This window comes from Lathyrus oleraceus, chromosome 1 (assembly GCF_024323335.1).
Source record: "Lathyrus oleraceus cultivar Zhongwan6 chromosome 1, CAAS_Psat_ZW6_1.0, whole genome shotgun sequence".
Taxonomy (NCBI): Eukaryota; Viridiplantae; Streptophyta; class Magnoliopsida; order Fabales; family Fabaceae; genus Lathyrus; species Lathyrus oleraceus.
Window position 1 is genome coordinate 270,759,643 of NC_066579.1, and position 21,631 is coordinate 270,781,273.

General features: G+C 39.1%; 1 protein-coding gene across 1 annotated transcript; it reads right to left on the bottom strand.

Annotated features, from left to right (window-relative positions):
* Positions 1 to 20,817: 20,817 nt before the first annotated feature.
* Positions 20,818 to 21,249, bottom strand: LOC127102815 (uncharacterized). The gene has a single exon (XM_051040148.1). It carries the CDS (start codon positions 21,247 to 21,249, stop codon positions 20,818 to 20,820), a length of 432 nt encoding a protein of 143 aa, XP_050896105.1.
* Positions 21,250 to 21,631: the final 382 nt, after the last annotated feature.

Consider the following 21,631-nt stretch of genomic DNA (forward strand, 5'->3'; position numbering starts at 1 on the left):
TCATGGATAAGGAGTTATCAAGTCTTAAACATAGGCATGAATATTAAGAGTAATATTTATACTGGATTGACCCGCTATGAGAATACTATATAGAATGTTATGCAAAGTGTCATAAGTTATTCTCATGGTGATAATGGTGTATACCACCCTTCGACCTGAAACCACTATGGACCCTAGATGTAGAGTCGAGTGCTTTATTGCTGATCAAACATTGTCCGTAACTGGATGACCATAAAGACAGTTGATGGGTACTCCATGAAGCATGCTAAGGGACATGAGTGACCTAGATGGAATTTGCCCATCCTGCGTAACAGGATAAATATCTATGGGCTCAATATTGAACTGGACAAGGATGCCACGATCTATGCCTTGTGTTCAATATAGACATAAGGGCAAAAGGGTAATTGTATACATAAGTATTATCACAAAAAGATTTGTCAGATCACATGACATTTTCGTGTCTTGGGTAGCAGTGATGTGTTGCTAGAAACCACTCACTGTTTATTATGTTAAATACGTGATTTACTATAATTGCCAATGCCGCGAAAACCTACAGGGTCACACACAAAGGACGGATTGATGAGAGATAGAGTAACTAAGGAACACCGTAAGGTATGATGCACTTAAGTGAATTGTAGAACATCGTAAGGTACGATGTACTTAAGTAGAATATGAAATATGGTAAGGCACCACGCGCTTAAGTGATTTTGGCATATTATAAGATATGGGCCACATACACTTAAGCGGGCTTCTTAGCTTGCAGCCCACACAAGTGGTTCTATAAATAGAACCCTTGTGCAGAAGCATTTGTGCAGTTGCATTTTTCGTTTTCTCTCTCTCTCTCTCTCTCTCTTTCTCTCTCACTCTCACTCAAAGCCTTCATTCGTAGCAGCTAGGACTGAGATTGAAGGAATCCGTTTGCGTGGACTGAGGAGAGGCATTGTCATCGTTCAACGTTCGTGATCGCTTCGTAGATCTGCATTAAAGGTTTCAATCGTCACAAGAGGTAACGATTCTATCACTGGTCATGCCCATTCGTAAGGATCACTAAAGGAGAAAACTTTAAATTCCGCTGCGTTTTGGATCACCATTCTCCTTCACTGGAAAGCTGCTAGGTTTTATCGTGAGCCAACATGGCATTGAAGTGGATCCCGATAAAGTTAAAGCCATACAAGTTATTCCCGCACAGAGAGCGAAAAAGGAAGTCCGCGGATTTTTAGGACGGTTGGACTATATAGCCAGGTTCATATCGTACCTGACTGCCACATGCGAACCAATATTCAAACTACCGCGAAAGAACCAAGCCGTCGAGTGGAACAAGAACTGTCAAAGAGCCTTTAAGAGGATAAAGCAGTATCTCCAGGAGCCACCCATCTTGATATCGCCGGTACCAGGAAGATCGCTTATCATGTACTTGACAGTCCTAGAGGATTCTATGGGTTGCATGTTGGGTCAGCATGATGAATCAGGTAGAAAGGAACATGCCATCTACTACCTTATCAAGAAGTTCACTGATTGCGAATCAAGGCATTCTTTGCTGGAAAAGACTTATTGTGCCCTCACCTGGGCTGCCAAACGATTAAGGCAGTACATGGCGACACACACCAAAATGGACCCAATTAAGTACATATTTGAGAAACATGCTCTGACTGGAAGAGTTTCCCGTTGGAAGATGGCCTTGACTGAATACGACATTCAATATGTCACCCAAAAAGCCATCAAGGGAAGTGTATTGTCTGATTACTTAACCCACCATCCAGTAGAAGACTATCAACCAATGAGATTTGATTTCCCTGACAAGGACATTCTGTTTATAAGGGAATGCAATATTCTAGGCCCCGGGGAAGGCCTTGAACCAGGATCGCGATGGACGCCCGCGTTCGATGGTGCTTCCAATGCACGAGGCCATGGAGTAGGTGCCATCATTACTTCACCGACAGGATTTCATCTTCCATTCACCGTAAGATTATGCTTCGACTGCACCAACAATATGGCAGAGTATGAGGTCTGTAACTTCGGTATCGAGGCAGCAATCGACTAGAGAATCAAAATACTGGAGGTTTATAGGGACTCAGCTCTCGTCATCAGTCAAGTACAGGGAGATTGGGAAACCCGATATCAGAAGTTGATTCCATACAAAGAACATGTCCTGAAATTGATCCCCTACTTCAATGAATCTCTTTTCATCACATCCCAAGGGAAGAAAATCAATTAGCAGACGCCATCGCTACTCTAGCGGCCATGTTCAAGATCACTTGGATGAATGAGGCTCCTGCGATCAACATTGATCGCCTGGACGAGCCAACATACTGTTTGGCTACCGAGGAAGAGTCAGATGGCAAACCTTGGTACCATGACATCAAAACGTACCTCGAAAAACAAGTATACCCAGACAACGCATCAATCACAAACAAGAAATCTTTGAGGAAGCTCTCCTCTAATTCTTCTTGAATGGAGATGTATTATATAAGCGAAGTTATGATTCAGTGTTGCTCAGATGCGTGGACAGACACGAAATGGAGCAAGTTATAACTGATGTGCATGAAGGTTCATTTGGGACACATTCTGGCGGGCATTCAATGGCTAAAAAGATCCTTAGAGCAGGATACTATTAGTTGACTATGGAAACAGATTGCTCCTGCCACGTGCAGACTTGTCACAAATGTCAAATTTATGCTGACAGGATACACATACCTCCAGTACCCCTTAACGTCATTTCATTGTTGTGGCCTTTTTCTATGTGGGGCATTGATGTGATCATACATATTGAACCAACTGCTTCGAATGGGCATATGTTCATCCTGGTCGCCATCGATTATTTTACCAAATGGATGGAAGCTGCATCATACGCAAATGTCACCAAACAAGTGGTAGCTAGCTTTCTAAAACGTGACATCATCTGCCGTAATGGGATTCCCAACAAAATTATCACAGATAATGGTTCGAATCTTAAGAACAAGATGATGAAGTAATTGTGCAAGAGTTTCAAGATCGAACATATTAATTCTTCACCTTATCGGCCAAAGATGAATGATACAGTGGAAGCAGCCAATAAGAACATAAAGAAGATTGTTCAGAAAATGGTGAAGACATACAAGGACTTGCACGAGATGGTGCCCTTTGCACTACATGGCTATCGTACTTCAGTACGAACCTCGACCAGGGCAACCCCTTTTTCTCTGGTGTACGGGATGGAAGCAGTGCTCCCAATCAAAGTAGAGGTCCCCTCTCTAAGGATCCTGGAAGACGTCAAACTGGACGAAGCAAAATGGATTCAAGCCAGACTCGATCAGTTGAACCTCATTGAAGAGAAATGCATGAGAGCCCTGTGCCATGGCCAACTTTATCATAAGCGGTTGAAGAAGGCCTTTGACAAGATAGTGTGTCCTAGGAACATCCAAGTCGGTGACCTGGTACTCAAAAAGATCCTGCCTATCCACACAAACCCTCGGGGCAAGTGGACCCCCAACTATGAAGGACCATACATCATTAGAAAGGTTTTCTCAGAAGGAGCCTTGATTCTATCGACTATGGATGGGGACGATCTGGCATCACCTATAAATGCACACGCAGTCAAAAAATACTATGCATAATATGTGACCCGCTAAGTTGACACCCCGAGGGGCAACTTAGGGAAAAATGGGCATCTCAATGGACCACAAAAAGAAAAGATCCAGGAAAAAATTAGGGATATAAAATAAAAGAATCGAAAACCCACTAAGTTGATTCCCCCCCCCCCCCCAAAGGGCAACTTAGGTAAAATAAGGGTGTCCCGCTAGATTGAAAACCCGAAGGGGCGGTCTAGGAAAAAGTTAGGGGCTGATAGGCAAGACAACGTACTGTTTAGGGTCTGTAAATACGTCCTCCCAAGCAGTGGAAACCCGAACAAAGGGGTCAATCCATTCACCATCGACTGGGGCAGAGTACAAAGATTCAGAAAGTATAACAACTATAGCATGATTGGACCTTAATGGAAATCCAAGACTTTCTCATTTCCAATATGTTTTTGGGCAACTACCTCATTTAAGAGTTTCTTCCTTATTGTAAACACCCATTTACGGGCTCGTTTTCAATCAATAAGATTTTCATTCAGAATCTCCTCATTTTTACTTTTTCTACTTGTGTGCGAAATATAACTGTTATTTCTATATAAACAATGCATTGAAAATTTCGGGGATAACAACAATATCACTGAAAGGAAAGCTTGATTTTACGTTGATCATAAAGTGTCCAAGGGTAACCACGATGCCCAATTTGTTGCATACAACGCACAAAGACATAAGACCGCAAAGGTCATGAGACTTGTGGGACTACGGCCTAAGAGATTACAAGAGTCATCATTCGCCTCGGTGACTCCCCTTAGTGTATCTACACACCAGTCTGGGTATTAGAAGATTCATGGCAGATTCTTTCTCCAGCAACAACGGGAAGGCAAGATGTTAGGAAGTCATACGAGACACATTCCACATCCTACGAATCAGAAGCCTTGTAACCCAAGTAGATGTACCTCTATTCAGGGTACACCACGCCCAAACTTGGGGCATCCGTAGACCCTCATACCGTTGCATAAGCCCGTCATGCACATCATTTCATGCATATCATCCGATATAATCATGACGCTCTCTAACAAGAAAGAAGCAAGCCAAAAACTCTCTTGGCACTACTCAACAGCCCATTTCCGTTGGAACCTTCCGTAAATATGACCCTAGGGATAACCCCCTTTCCAATACATCATCAAAGGTTCAGTTCCAGTCGGAAAATCATTTGTAATCCCGGTTCCGTTGGCCAAACTACCCCCGGAGTCCCGTTCCGTTGACAATCCTCTCCAAAAATTCATCAAGCCCAAGTCTTTGCATTTGCCCTTTCTACCCCCCAAGCCTAAGTCTTCATATTTGGCCTTTCTACTCATCAAGCCCAAACTTTGTGTTGGCCTCTCTTCCCCTTTCCCTGGCATTGTCAAACATACATAATATTAGACCTTCCTATGTGTCTTTGCAATTTGTATTATGTTTGACCAATCCTTTCTATCCATCTCCCCAGCCGTGTCAAACATACATAATACTAGACCTTCATGTGTGTCTTTGCAAATTGAATATGTTTGACCCATCCTCCCTGTCCATGAGCCGAAGTCTTTGCATTTGGCCTTTCTATTCCGCCAAGCCCAAGTCTTCGTATTTGGCCTTTCTACTCATCAAGCCCAAACTTTATGTTGGCCTCCCTTCCCCTTTCTCTGGTAGTGTCAAACATACATAATATCAGACCTTCCTGTGTGTCTTTGCAATTTGTATTATTCTTGACCGACCCTTTCTATCCATTTCCCCAGCCATGTCAAGCTTACATAATATCAGACCTTCCTGTGTGTCTTTGCAAATTGAATATGTCTGACCAAGCCTTCCATTCTCTATAGAGTGAGTCATATGGCTATAGCCTTTCTCTTCATGTTCCAATAAGGTTAACCTTGGGACAACATCCCTAGTGGTGTCTCCATTTCTTCTCTTCCTGATAAGGTTAACTTTAGGACCCTTCTCTTCTCTTTTCGATAAGGTTAACTTCAGAAATCCGTGTTCATTTTTTCCCTTCCTGATAAGGTCAACTTCAAGGTTCATTTCTTCTCTACCTGATAAGGTCAACTTCAGGATTCGTTTCTTCCCTTTCCGATAAGGTTAACTTTGGAAAACCATTCTACATTTCTTCTCTTTCCGATAAGGTTAACTTCGGGATCCGTTTCTTCTCTTCTTGATAAGGTCAACTTCAGGATCCATTTCTTCTCTTCCAGTAAGGTTAAATTCAGAACCCCCTTTTCATTTCTTCTCTTCCTAATAAGGTTAATTTCGGGACCCCCCTACTTTTCTTCTCCAGTTCCAATAAGGTTAACTTTGGAATATTTCCCCAGTGATGTCGCCTTCTATTTTCTTTCCGATAAGGTTAACTTCGGAACCAACTTTCATATCTTCTCTTCCTGATAAGGTTAACTTCAGGACCCTCTTCTTCTCTTTCCGATGAGGTTAACTTCAGAAACCTGTTTCCATTTCTTCTCTTCTCGATAAGGTTAACTTAATGATATTTTCTTCTCGTCCTGATAAGGTTAACTTCGGGATCCGTTTCTTCTCTTCCTGATAAGGCCAACTTCAGGATTCGTGTCTCCTCTATCCGATATGGTTAACTTTGGAAACTTATCCATTTCTTCTCTTCCTGATAAGGCCAACTTCAGGATTCATCTCTTCTCTTTCCGATAAGGTTAACTTCGGAAACAATTTTCCATTCCTTCTCTTCCTGATAAGGTTAACTTCAGGACCCCTTTCTTCTCTTCCCGATAAGGTTAACTTAGGAGCCCCACCCTTTACCCTTTTCTTCTCTATCCGATAAGGTCAACTTCGGAACCCATCCCTCAGCAAAGACCAATTGTGCATGGCCCCCCTTTCCTTTCCAGTTACAAATAAACAAGATAAAGTCCAGTTTCCACTTGACAAACCATTTTTCGAGAAAATCTTTCACCTTTTCCCCCCAACAGAAAATTGTTCCCAGTGCCTGCTAGAGAGATTTGAGAAACAAAAAGAAAAAGGAAAGTTTGTTGATAAAAAACAGAGAGCTGAAAAAAAGAGTCATTTATATTGCATTAGCATCATGCATATGTCATGCATCTCTAACCTTTCATAAGAGTCCATTGACCAGATGACATTTAAACCCCCAGCAGCAGCTGCCGTACATAGAATATATTTTGTTCATCCTATACCCCGGTAGAGAATTTCTTTGTGACCTATCTTCACATTTCATTTGTTCTTGGTGAGCAAATTTTCCGATATTTAGTATTTTATCCTCTCCTACCTTGAATGTCCGGAAGCTATTACTATCCGTACATTCAGGTTTGAGAAGATTAAATAGGGGCAGCTGTCATACCCCAAAATTCACCCTACCCTTCACAAAGTTCATCTAGGTCACTAACCCTAGTCATATGCATAGCCTTATGGATATTTAATTTCATCTTCATAATCATGGTTCGATACAAGAGGACAGGTATCTTAGATTCCATGCTTTGTGCTTGTACCTAGTGGAAAATGGGATTTCTCTGTAGCTAAAGGTAGCTCAATCAATCAAACCATAACCAGAGGTGGCTCTCAAGGTTTGTGTGTGTTCCTATCATTGGTAACTCAACTTTGGCTAAGTGGTGAAGCAAAGCCGTAATCTTGGGATCCTCACTTGATCATGGTCACCACAAACTCTAACTGTATCCAATGCTCTTCGGATGGCCTCCTAAACCCTATCTAATGGGTCCACCATCATTCCATTATGTGTGTTTCTCTAACTTGATCAAGCTTCACCCAACAACCTCCGGGTCAGGGGTCATTCATGTTGGTTTCTTGGTTTTGATTCCACGAATTACTTGCTCCCCACATGTGCATCTTGTGTTTGTCTATGTCCATGTCCATGTCCATGTCCTACGGTCATTCGGTCACTGGTCATTTCATTTTTGCCCTTGTTTCTTGCTTGCCTTTGATCGTTTGGGTTCTTAGTTAATGGTTCATTGATAGGTTTTTGTGGGGGTTCTATCCCTTTATGTGTCTCGATTCAATCCATTTCAAGTAACATGTTCATATATTAAGTCAATTCATTCAATTGGCCAATTTCATTCATGTTCATCCATAAAATAGTCATTACATACAAAAAAGGTGCAAAAAAATGTATAACACATTGCAAAACTCATTTTTGGAAGTTTATGCTCTGTGAGTCGACTCATTGACTCGACACAAAACCCACAGGTCAGAACGCATCGACTCACAGGTCGACCTAGTTCTGGGGAACCTGGTTGAGTCGACTCATCCAATTCTTGCATCGACCCATTTCCATTTTCCTTCGAATTATTTCGCCGCGGGTCCAAACAGGTCGACTCATCGGTCGACCCAATTCTGGGAAATCCTGTTTGAGTCGACTCACCCACTTCTCACATCGATTCATTTCCCGTTTTCCTTTGAACCAATTCGCCACAGGTCCGAACAGGTCGACCCGGAGGTCGACTCAACTCTGGAGAATGCTCTGTTTGAGTCGACTCCTTCCCTATTTGAGTCAACTCAACCTGTTCCTTGCAGTAGATTCGATAACACTGCTAGCCGCTGAAGCACTACTATGTACAAAATTCTTGTCATGCCAACACAATCACAATGATTCACATACTCTACATTAAGCTACAGTTGCAAGTCACACTTAGGCTCACTTGTTATACCTTGCACCTAAGCCAAGTGATTAACAGGTCATAAACGAAACTTCAAAGCCAAAACCACTTAAAGGCAACCTGCTACAACCAGTCACTATTGGAAAAACCAACCAATTAACTAATTAACTTCTAACTCAGTGAGTTAACCAATTAGACTCACCGAGTTCACTTCAACTAACTCCTAAGCTAACTCTGAACCTGATAATAACTAACTCCGAACCTCCATTGAACCCAAACCTGCAACCTATATAAATACAAGGGGAAGCAATAACTCAGGACTTTTGGATCACTCTCAAATTTCTCATTGCAAATTCAACTTTTTCTCACTTCATCTTCTCCAATTCCTCTCCCCACACCAAAGCTCAAATCACCATTGGAGCAAGCTTCACATTGAAGTTTGTTATCAATTGAGCTAAACCTCTTGCACTCAACAATCATCCCTATATTCGCCTAATCAACATCAACAACAACAATCCAATTCAGAATTTCTTAGAGTTGACTCTTGAAGAGGAGAAGTTCACAGTAGAAGTAGAAGATTCAAGGTTCAAAGTAGCATACCTCTGGTTTTCTCTTCTTCATCTTCACCACTTTCGAATTTCAACAAGTTCCAAGATAATCCTCCGTCTTGAAAGTTTGTGAATCTTTATCTTTGTCGAACTGTTGATATCACAATGTAGCTTGTGTAGTGGAGAATCAGAACCCCAAGGTTTGGTGGTTTGATTCTCCTTCACCTCAATTTCCATTTAATCTCATATTTTGTGCTTAGGATTCTTGACTTTAATTTCTTAATTTCCAGAATTTGTTGAGCTGTAGTTAGGATAGATAAGAGATTAGGATAGAAAAGTTGGAGAAGAGTAAGAAATTGGTGTTTTTTCTTGAATCCGGCCAACTCCGCCGCCTCCGACGGTGGTTCTGTTTTGCCTTGAGACTTTGATTGGTTGACTGGTCCAAGGAGTGTTCACTCCATATTTTCACTGTCACGTGTAGCAATAATATTCATGTTGATCACAATTTTTTTTCATTATTATGCTGAGTTCCAGCAGGCCATGCTGGTGGGCCTTGGGCCAAGCAATTACCCTTCTTGATCTGTTTTTATACCCCTGGCCTAACATTGTTCATCTTAATCATGATAATCTCATAATTGATTTAATCAATTCCAATTTTCATTTTGTTTTTGTCATTAATCATGATGCTGTTTTTTGTATGAAATATATTTTAATTCCTGCTTTTTTTGATATTTAGGATTCATATAATTTTAGAGATAAATAGCTTAATTAATTTTTAATTAGGATTATGTAATTAGTTAGAAATTAGGCATAATCATTTGTATATGTTAGATTAGTTTCTTAATTTTCCAGAATTTATTTTCATGAGATCAACCATGCTATGTTTGGAATTTCATTTGATTTGCCATGTTAATTTCCATGTACATGAGTAATCTCATTTTTACTTGGTTACATTTTATTTGTGGTTAGTGGCTAAATTGAAAGTTGAATTTCATTTTAGTTTGATATACGTTTGTTCATCATGATCATCATATCACACTATCATTTCATCATACTATCTCATCCATTTCATTAGAATTTTAATTCCATTTTATTAATGCATATTAACCATGTTTTTTTATTGTGATGACATGTGAATGAGAGATCCAAACCCCATCCAAGTTATCCCTTTTATTTTCTATTCATTAGTTTTTATTATTTGAAGTGCCATGCCACTTGCATGGTTTAGGCATGGCACATGAGTTGTAAATTGTATTTCCCTTTCATGCCTTCATGTTGTATTGTATGGATCCATCCTTTTGGGTTAAATGTTCCCCCACACCTAGTCATGTAAAAGCTTAGATTTATTGCTTTCTTGTTAATTCACCACGCATGTTAAAAACCAAGATAAAATACAAAACGATAAACAAAGCATTTCAAAAGAAATAAAAGGTACTTGATTCAACGTCAAGTTATTTTTTCCGAATAAAACTCACACCATTGCAACGTCAATGCTTGGTCCAACGTCAAGCATTCTCCATCTGTTCCATGATCCAATATCCACATCCCTCCTCCATTCCATTCTCAAACCCCTTCCATCATCTCTTCTCCATTCTCTTCTTAACCTCATTCTATCTCTCACCTCTATTCTTTGCACACTATTTTTCATAATAAATTCAAATACTTGATCCAACGTCAAGTACCTTTTTCAAAAACATTTTCATAACAAATTGGAATGCCAAATGGGATGTACGTGTTTGTACACAACATTCAAGTAATTGGGTTGTCGGCCGTACCTGGCCTGAGGACCCGACACTTGACTTTCCCCCTTAAAACATCTAATAATTCAAACAAGTTAGATCTAGGTGCTATGAGGGAGAAAAAGAGTAGTTAGGACTTCATGGTCCTCTCGTTTCCCAAGTACTCTGACCGTTGACCGTACTTAGTCAAGGGTCAGATACTTGTCGCCTTCTAAGTTCCAATGTTTAGAGTTGCCAAACTCTTTTCATAATTCAAATCTCTTTTTTGGATGAAAAAGAGTGGTTAGGACAAAATTTTCCTCTCAACTCACGAGTTATTGAACTGTTGACTGTATCTAGTCAGGGGTCTGATGCTTCTCTCCATGCATAAAATCGACCCCAACAAATTAAATCATTTTTTCCTTATGGCTTTCTCTTCAAAACCTTTCGAAAAAGACATGTTGCTTCCGTTATACCGTGAACGAAGCTTAAGCCTCCATGTGCGAGCAAGTAATGTTTAACTGCTAGAGTGCGAACCAAGCGTATCCACGTTACCGCAAACAAGCAAATACTTTTCGCTCCCATGACAGAGTATACAAGCAAGTGAATAGTAGCGCGCAAACATCAATACTGTTCAGTAAAAACAACCAAACAAATACTCTAGTTTGAGCCGAACTACGGAGCTCTGATTTACCTATTGCACGTATGGGGATACGTAGGCACAAGGGCCCAAATTCTTGGCGAGCACACTAAAATTTATCTTCTATCCCCATCTTATCCTTTCATCTCATTTCGAATAGCAAGCAACTTACAGATAAACAACATCCATACGCATTTGATACGAGCAAGTAGTTCCCATGGAGTACCATGGATGTGAGAGGTGCTAATACCTTCCCCTTGCATAACAAAATTCTGAATTCTCTCTTGGTTACGAGACTGTTTCTCTCATTTGGGGTTTTATCGCTATTTTCCCTTTCCTTTGGAATAAATAAAATCCGGTGGCGACTCTGTATTTTTTGCGGCGCTTCAAATCTATTGATAGGAAAGTATGGAAAGTCATCCAAGATGGTCCTTTGGAAATAACCCTGACCAATGCAGATGGTTTTGTTATACGTAAACCTGAAGCACAATGGAATGAAGAAGATGAGGAAAAGTATAACTATGATTGGAAATCCAGAAATATGCTCATTACCGCCTTAGGTGTTGATGAGTATTATAGGGTTTCCCATTGTACTAGTGCTAAAGTTGTGTGGGACTCATTGCAAATTACCCATGAGGGAACCAATGATGTCAAACTAGCTAGAATGAACACTTTAACTCAAGAATTTGACCTTTTTCATATGGAGAATGGTGAAACCATTTCCGATATGCAAAAGCGATTTTATCATCTAATCAATTGGTTAAATTCTCTTTGTATAACTACCCCTAATGATGTTGCTACTAATAAAATCTTAAGATGTCTTAACAAGGATTGGCTACCAAAGGTCACCGCGATTAAGGAAGCCAATGATCTAAGAACATTGGACATGACAACATTGTTTGGCAAGCTTCAAGAGCATGAGCAAGAGCTCATGAACCTTGAGAAACATGAGAAGAGTCAAAAGAAGGAAAAGAAGGAGAAAGCTAAGGACATCGAAAATAAGTTTATCACTTTAAAGACTTCAAGATATAAGTCATCCACCAATGATGCGTGTGAGAGTGAATCAAATGATGATAATAAAGATTCGAATGAAGACATGGGGCTGTTCGTAAGGAGGTATATCCGATACCTTAGAAAGAATGATGTCCAACATTCAGATAAAAATCTTATCAACTATAGAAGACAATCAAAATTCCCGAATCAAGAGGAAGGTAAGACAACTAAGTCAAAAGGATCATGCTTTGATTGCGGAAAGGCCGATCATTATAAGCCAGATTGTCCCTTACTAAAGAAAGACAAAGGAAAAGATAAACGTCACAACAAATCTAGCAAAGCTAGAAGAGCATACATTGTATGGGAGAGCGATAGTGAGTCCTCAAGCGATGATAACTCAAGTGATGAAGAAGAAAACGCCAATCTTTGTCTTACAGCTCACCGAAAGAAGAAAAATAATGTAAGTCATTCTAAATATGATCATGTTGATAAAATGTCTTATTGTGATTTGCAAAATGCCTTTAGTACTCTACACAATGAGGCCAAGGAAGCTTTCAAACGCCTAGCCTCAAATAAGAAAATTTTCTGTTATTTAGAAAAGAAGATTTCTGATTCCGAAAAGGAATTAGAAACTCTCAAGAAATCTATGATAGAGGTTACTAAAGGCAAAACTAAAGATGATAAGGGATTTTGGTTTGGATGGTCTGGATGTGAAACCTGTCACATTTGGCAAAGAGAGGTTAGAACTCTTCAAGCCAAATTAGACAAGGCTTTACAACCTAAAGTTACATTTGTTATTGATCAATCACATTTTAGAAGTAACATGAATAATCCTTATCAAAAATACACTTATGTGGTAAAGGATCAAGTTAGTAAAAGCAACTCTCATCCTAACGTAAATTGTCTAAATTGTTGCAAAATGGGACACACGATTGCTAAATGTCGATTTAGGAGATTTCTAGTCCCTAAAGGCATTTTTCAATGGTTGCCCAAATGAAACCAAAGTTTCACTCACACACTAGGACCCAATGAAAATTGGGTACCTTCTTCCCTTGTTTAAATTTGTAGGTGGAACGTCTTAAGGATACGGAGAGAACATGGGTTCTCGATAGTGGTTGCACAAGATACATGATGGGTGACACTTCCTTGTTCTTTGACTTTATGGATAAGAATAAAGGGTTTATAACCTAAGGTGATAATAACAAGGGAGTTATACTCGGAAAAGGTAGTGTAGGTAATCCCTCCTCTACTACTATCTCAGACGTCCTTTTAGTTAAAGGCCGTAAGCACAATCTCATTAGTATTAGCCAATTATGTGACAAAGGATATAAAGTTTTATTTTCAAAAGATTGTTGCATGATTGAACATAATAATAACAAGAATGATGTGCTTAATGGCCGGAGGGAAAATAATGTATACATGCTTAACTTGAATGAAGTATCTTTGACTAGTGCTAAATGTCTCGTCTCCATGAGTGAAGACTCGTGGCTTTGGCATATGCGATTAGCGCATGTCAACTTTGACTTGCTAAATAAAGTTGTCGTAAAAGATCTAGTAGTTGGTCTTCCCAAAATCAAATTTTCAAAAGATCACTTATGTGATGCGTGCCAAATGGGAAAGCAAACAAGGATCTCGTTTAAATCTAAAAATATTATTTCCACAACGAGACCCCTTGAACTTCTCCATATGGACCTTTTTGGGCCATCTAGAATTAAAAGTCTAGGTGGAAACTACTATGGTTTTGTTATAGTAGGTGACTACTCTAGATTTTGTTGGACTATCTTCTTAGCAAGTAAAAGTGACACTTTTTCTGCTTTTGAAAAGTTTGCCAAGATGTCTCAAAACAAATTGAACACTAGCATAATTACTATTCGAAGTGATCACGGAGGTGAATTTGAAAACCACCTCTTTGAGGAATTTTGTGAAACAAACGACATTGATCATAATTTTTATGCTCCAAGAACTCCACAACAAAATGGAGTAGTGGAACGTAAAAATAGAATTTTAGAAGAGCTTGGAAGGACTATGATAAATGAAAACGGCCTTCCTAAATATTTTTGGTCCGATGCCATAAATACGGCTTGTTATGTATTAAGTAGGATACTCATTCGTCCTATTCTAAACAAAACCCCTTATGAATTTCTAAAGGGAATGAAGCCTAATGTTTCGCATCTTCATATCTTCGGATGTAAATGCTCTATACTAAACAATGGTAAAGAAAACCTTGGTAAATTTGATTGAAAAGCCGATGAAGGTATCTTTCTCGGATACTCTCATTCTAGTAAAGCATATAGAGTATACAACAAAAGGTTACTTATCGTTGAAGAATCCATGCATGTTTCCTTTGATGAATCTTATCCGAAAACTGTCGGAGAAGGTATTATTGTTGATGGTGCAGGTGCTCCTTCGGAAGACATAATAAAAGATCAAGAAGAAAAGCGTGTTAAACCCCATCTGGAAAAAGCTGAGGAGGAGCCAAATCAAATTTCCGAAAAGGAAAAGAAGGATCATTTGATTAATAACAATGATCTTCCTTTGGAATGGAAATATTCTAAGGATCATCCCATCAATAATATTCTAGGAGATATCTCAAAGGGAGTTACCACATGGTTAAAGATAAGTAACTTTTGTTATCATTTCGCATTCGTCTCTCAAAATGAGCCTAAAAACTCCAAAGACGCATTACTCGATGAACATGGGTTTTTAGCGATGCAAGAGGAACTTAATCAATTCAAAATAAATGAGGCGTGAGATCTTGTTCCCCCTTCGTGAGACCATCGAGTAATTGACACTAAATGGGTGTTTAGGAATAAGTTAGACGAAAACAGAGTTATAAATCGCAACAAGGCTTGTTGCTCAAGGGTATAACCAAGAGGGAGGCATCGACTATGAGGAAACTTATGGTTCGAATGCCCGACTCGAGGCTATATGCCTTTTGCTTGCCTATGCTTGTTCTCAAAGTTTCAAATTATTTCAAATAAATGTTAAGAGCGTTTTCCTAAACGGCCACATTAATGAAGATGTCTATGTATCTCAACCTCCCGGTTTTTAAAACTATGAGCATTCTAACTATGTTTATAATCTTAAACATGCTTTGTACGGTCTCAAACAAGCCCTAGGGCATGGTATGAGCGTCTTAGCAAATTTCTACTAGAACAAGGATTTTCAAGAGGGAAGGTTAATACAACCCTTTTTATTAAGCGTCAAGGAAAACACTCTATTTTAGCTCAAGTCTATGTAGATGATATTATTTTTGGATCTACTAACATAAATTTGGTCAAGGAATTCTCTAAGTTGATGCAGGGAGAATTTGAAATGAGCATGATGGGGGAGCTAAGTTACTTCCTCAGACTTCAAATCAAGCAACTTAAAAAATGAACTTTTGTGAGCCAAATGAAGTATTGTAATGAGCTACTCAAGCACTTCGATATGGAAAACTCCAAGGTAATCGACACTCCAATGCCTACTGCTATAAATATGGATCGGGATGAAAATGGTAAGGCCGTAGATATAAAAAGGTATAGAGGTATGTTCGGTTCCCTCCTCTATCATACCGCATTTCAACTAGATATTATGTTTAGTGTACGTATGTGTGCTAGGTATCAATCATGTCCCAAACAATCACATTTAAAGGCCATCAAGCACATACTTAGATACCTCTGTGGTACTTCAAAGTATGGGCTTTGGTTTTCTAAGGGAAGTGATTGCTCTTTGGTTGGCTACTCTGACTCCGACTTTGTCGGTCACAAATTGGATAGGAAAAGCAGTGTGGCACTTGTCATTTTTATTTAAATTCCTTAGTGAGTTGGCACAGCAAAAAGCAAGTTTCAGTTGCTTTGTCAATGGCCGAGGTGGAATACATTGTAGCTGGTAATTGTTGTGCTCAAATTTTGTGGCTCAAGCAACAATTACTCGACTTCTTTAACTTGAATGTATTCCAATTTTTTGTGACAAAACAAGTGCTATCAATTTAACTAAAAATCCTATACTACATTCTCACACTAAACATATTGAAATTCGGCATCACTTCCTTAGGGATCATGTTGAGAAAGGTGATGTTGTCTTCAAGCATGTTGATAGCAAAAATCAACTTGCCGATATTTTCATAAAACCACTTGCGATAGAACCTTTATTCCACATCCGTAGGGAACTTGGTGTTCTCAATATCTCAGATCGCGTTTAAATACATATATTATGCCTATCTATTCCTTGATTTATAAATGCGGCTATGTGAGGGCACTCGTCGTCCATCATCATTGGAGGTAATATCGTTCCTATCCATTTGACCTGTATTGATTAACTATGTATGTATATACTTGTTCTATGTAATTCTTTTGAACTAAATATGATCCATTTCTATACTTGAATTATGCTTGAACTTGCTTAGGTATCATATTTAACATGCATTTTCATTCCCTATGCTTGTATGTTATTGTACTTACTTATTTGTCTTAAAGTTTATGTTGAACAATTATGGCAATATTATTTACTTATTTTCTTTTGCTCCGTGTAATATTTATGCCAATACTTCTTCCATTGACTTCATTTTATGTGCATGGTTATTGATGTCTATATGTTACAAAGTCGTTGGCTAAGTGCTTATGAATATCTTTATATCATGTTAACCGTTTCATTGTTTCTTTTGATGTTGTCAAAGGGGGAGAAGCAATGGAAACACAATAGCTGATTTAGCAGATTTATAGTAGCAGAATGTTTGAAGGCATGCATAAAATCAATGAGAGGATGTCTATCAAAGTACGCGATTGTGCCACGGTTTGCCATTATCAAAAAGGGGGAGTATGTGAGGGCAAATATCCCTTGTCCTTATTTTAATGATGTCAAACCTTTTTAGTTGCTCATAATGTGTGCTTTGGACGGTGTCATCATATCATAGAATGCATTCATCCTCCAACATGCTCAAAGTATAAGTGAAATGAGTCCATACATATAGGAGCATTTCATAGACGTGAATAATGCACTTGATCATCATTGGTACCTTAGGTTCATAAGAAAATGGTTTGAATTGACCAAAATATAAAAAACTCATTTTTGACAATTTAAGAATTTTGAGCTGACTCATGACTTGGAGCATAACTCTCGAGTCTGAACAGGTCGAGTCAATGAGTCGACTCATGACTTGGAGAAGTAGAGCTGTGAGTCGACTCATGACTAAGAGCATAACTCATGGGTCTGAATAGGTCGAGTCATGAGTCGACTAAACTATGGAAAAACCTGTTTGAGTTGACTCATCCCATGTTTGAGTCGACTCATTGGCTATTTGAGTCGACACATTGACTATTTCATTTGAACCATATTGCCACGGGTCTGAACATGTCGAGTCATGAGTCAACTCAACTCTGGAAAAACCATGTTTGAGTCGACTCAACTGTGTGAATAGGTCGGCTGGTCGCTGTTGGCACTCAATTTTCTGCTGTGCATTTTTGCAAAATTATTCTGTTATATCTGTTACTTTGTCCATGCATCATATAAATATTCTAGAGTCTCTTCTTCAACTTTTAACAAGAAAAGTGAAAGATATACACCAAAGTGCTCATCATCTTCATTCTTCATTGCATTTCTCAATAATCACACATAATAATCTTTGTTGAGCATTGTGCATTGCTGTTGTTATAATGTTCAAATAAGATTGGATTATCTTAGTTTGGGTTGAGACTCTGTGTGGGTTTTTCTTGAATAAAACCATTGAGGTTTTGTCCTCCAAGAATTGGGGGTTTTTGCACTAACCTTTGCCTCGCAGATTCAGCCGAGTGAAAAGTTTGAAGAACTGAAGGTTCGGTCAAACAAGTAGCGGTAATCGGAGGATTGTGAAGAAAGCTTAGGCTTCAAGCAACTTGCATTCGAAATCAGCCGAGCTGAAGTTTTGGAGAACATGGCGTTCTTGCAATAAGGTAGCGGTAACCGGAGGTATGTTCAAAGCGCTTGAAGGACTTGGTTCAACTCGAATCAAGGGGAGAGAATAGAATAGGATCTGTAACAAGTCTAGGGGTTGATTGATGGTGATCATTTGCTCTCTTGTATTGACATTTCAACGTGTTAATAAAAATATCTCAATTCTAGATTTAGAATTAAGGGTAGACGTACCCTAAGCGAGGACGATAGGGGAACTGCCTCAACAAATCCGGTCTTGTTCTCTCTATCTCTTAACTCTTTAAATTCTACATTAATTACGGTTTGTGTGAAATTAATAGTAAAATCAATATCGCTTGATTGTTGTGCATAGTAACTGTTCGATAAATAGTTGTAATCACTTTGATTGCAACTTAGTAAAATTCTGCACATTTAATTTGAGTGAAATTGAAACTTGGTGTGGAGTGCACACCAAGTGTTTGAGAAAATTAATCTCACACAAACTTGGTAATATTGTACTTGATCTCTTATTGTGTTTAAGGATTCTTAGAGGTAACGATATCAAGGATTATAGTGGTTAATCGATTAATTTAGATAGTGGTTGATAATCTCTATCTTAAGTAATTCCATTCGGTTTCAGCATATCCAATCTTTCCATTAACAGATCGTTTAAACGATTATAATCTAGGGTGCTTCCGTAACCGTTGAAAAAATTTTAAAAAGTTCTAAATTTCAAAACTGATCTATTCAACCCCCCTTCTAGATCGGTACTATCGTCTAACATTAATTGTTATGAGTAACAACAATCATCCCTTGGTGAATGAGGGATTCCATGTTAATTTTTGCTTTACCTGCAATAGGGGTGTTAGATGAAAAATTGAGGCCATATCTGAGAAGCTCTACAATTTGGGTAATCATACCTCCCACGGAAATGCCTCTGATGGGTGCACGAGAAGCTCTGCCCAAATAATTAGCTGCAAAGGCAACAACGTTAATAATCTCATTATTATCCATTGCATGCAAAAAAACAACTCCCTCTGGGTGGCCACCCTAGTACTATCACCCCGGCCAAAAAGATTGTATGCGAGGCCCTTTTGGGTGTATCGGAAGTAGGGGTTCTGAATCATCGATGCCTTGGCAGTTGCGGAATCGTACTGTGGACTACCTATAATTTCTGACAAAAATTGTTTCACCGGAAAGTCATCCGGATCATCGCTTGGCCCGTAGATGGGAAACTTGAGGATGTTTCTGAGTTCCTCTACAGTTAATTCATGATTTTCATTAAAAAGGAGAAAATTGAGGGTACCAAAGTAGTACCTCACATTTCCGAGCCATTTTCTCTGCAGCTGAAAATCAAGTGTACTCAGAAATTCAAGAATTATGTGCTCAAAAGTCGGCGCTTCAAAATGCATAAACTCTAATAATCCAATTACATGAAACATTCTATCAACCTCAAATTTCAATTCTAAATCAGTAAGAATTCATTCACACATGTACCTGGAGGGCGTAATTTTGCGCTGTGCGAGCCCCACATACCTTTTAGCTTGCCCCTCGTCTTCGAAGACAATGTTGTGAGGGTTTGAGTTATGGGTACTGCGCTTTTTTGTTCTGGATGATTCAGCGACATTGGATCTTTTTGGAGGCATGTTTGAAAAATTTGTCACTTGAAAAGTTGAGTTTTAGAGAAATTTGTACCCGGAATAATATTGAGGAGGGGATTTTATAAAGGTTTGATGAAGGGAGTTTGAAGTTTTGAGTGGTTTTATGGAGAAACTTGAGAGCTTTTGGTGATGGCAACAATGGGGTTTTTGTGAGAAGTTGGAGAGAGAATTGGAAAGAGGAGATGAAGATGGAAGGTTTTGAATGAGAGATAAAATATTAAGGTAATGATTTTGGGTAATGGTGCGATAAAATTGGTGGTTAAAGGGATATAATGAGATATGATGGAGGTTGATTTGGTAATGAATGGTAAGTGGGCCCAAGGTGAGAGAAGGTGAAGGGTTGGAATTGAAACTCTCAAAATTTCAAAATTTCTGCATTTTTACCCACATACCTGCTACGGGCGCCCATAGTAGGCTTCTGTGCTGGCAACCTATTCCACTTTTCTTCCTACTAAGGGCCGTATCCGCTGCTACGGGCACCTGTAGTAGGATTCTGTTTCAAACCAGATTTTGGAGGGTTGCCTGCTACGGGCCATAACATCTGCTACGGGCGCCCGGAGTAGGCCTCTGTTTCCCAAGTTTCTGATCCACTTATTTAGACCTGCTACGGGCCGTAGCCACTACTACGGGCACCCGTAGTAGGCCTTTGGTACTTACTCCTAAACTTGTTTTTCTGACTGCGTGGTTTTTCTATTCCGGGTACCGTTCTCTGTATCGATTCTTCTTTAATTGCGTGTATCTCCTTCTGCCTCCCCGTGTTGAGGGACTGTATATCACCTGACTACGAAACAAAACAAATAACAAAAAATCATCAGTAAGTAAAAGCATGGGTTGCCTCCCACGAAACACTTCATTTAACGTCGCATGGCTCGACGGTTTACCACACTATCCGTGTAGATGAACGTTCTTCATCATGCCAATTCGTCTTCCTTAGGGATAAGGCTTCTCCTTCTTTCTTGTTGATTTTGGACTGGAAATAGGAATTTTTTCATTCGGAGCTGCTAATGGAGGTGGTAGTAGTTGAGAAGGACTTCTTGCGTCTTTTTCTGATGTTGGTATGTTACTTTAACTTTTCATATCTGTCCTAATCATGCTTACTTGATGGTGATTTTCTTTTTATTACCTCTAGCTTCCTGTCTTCAATAACATTCAAGGTTGTTTCACAATCATAAACATTTAACATTAGTGTGCCCTGGTCCATGTTGAAATTGTATCGACTTGTCTACATAAATGGTCGACCAAGAATGATAGGTGTCTCTTCATCCTCAGATATGTCTATGATCATAAAATCAACAGGAAATCTTAATTCCTCTATTGTCACCAGCACATCTTCTGCTATCCCACATGCATTCTTAATCGAGTGATCTACAAACTTCATATTTGTCCTTGTATCACTGACATTTCCAGTACCAAGCCCATGATAGATTGATAATGGCATCAGACTCACACTAGCTCCAGAATCAATTAGTACCTTCTTGAAAGTTCTTTCTTTTATAGTGCATGGGACTGTGACCACTCCAGGATCCTTCTTCTTGTTTAGGATTCTCTTACCTAGTGATATTGCACTACACTTTTCCTTCAAGGCTACCGACCCCTCTCCTATTGGTCTCTTTTCGGAGATTTCCTCTTTCGTGAATTTTGTGTACATGGCCATTCGCTCGAGTGTTTAAAAAAAAGGAATATGACTCTCTATCTCTTTGAGCATTATCATGAATTTCTCAAAGTTTGTCTCTTTAGGTTCCTTATTGTTGCTCTCAGAGGGCAGGGTAACTTAATCACAAGTTTAGCCTCTTTTTTATTTTTCTCTTCAATTGGCTTTATTGGTGGTATAACTTCTTCATCTTTAGCAGCTTTCTCACATCTTGTCGTGACAAAATTAACATTCTCATGATTTCTTGGATTTTGTATTGTTTCACTTGGTAAGGAACCTTGCATTTGAGAACCTGCTATTTTTTGTGCTATCTGACCCATTTGAACTTCAAGATTTTTGATAGACGCGGTCGTGCTCCTTTGATTATTTCTTGTTTCTTCTTGGA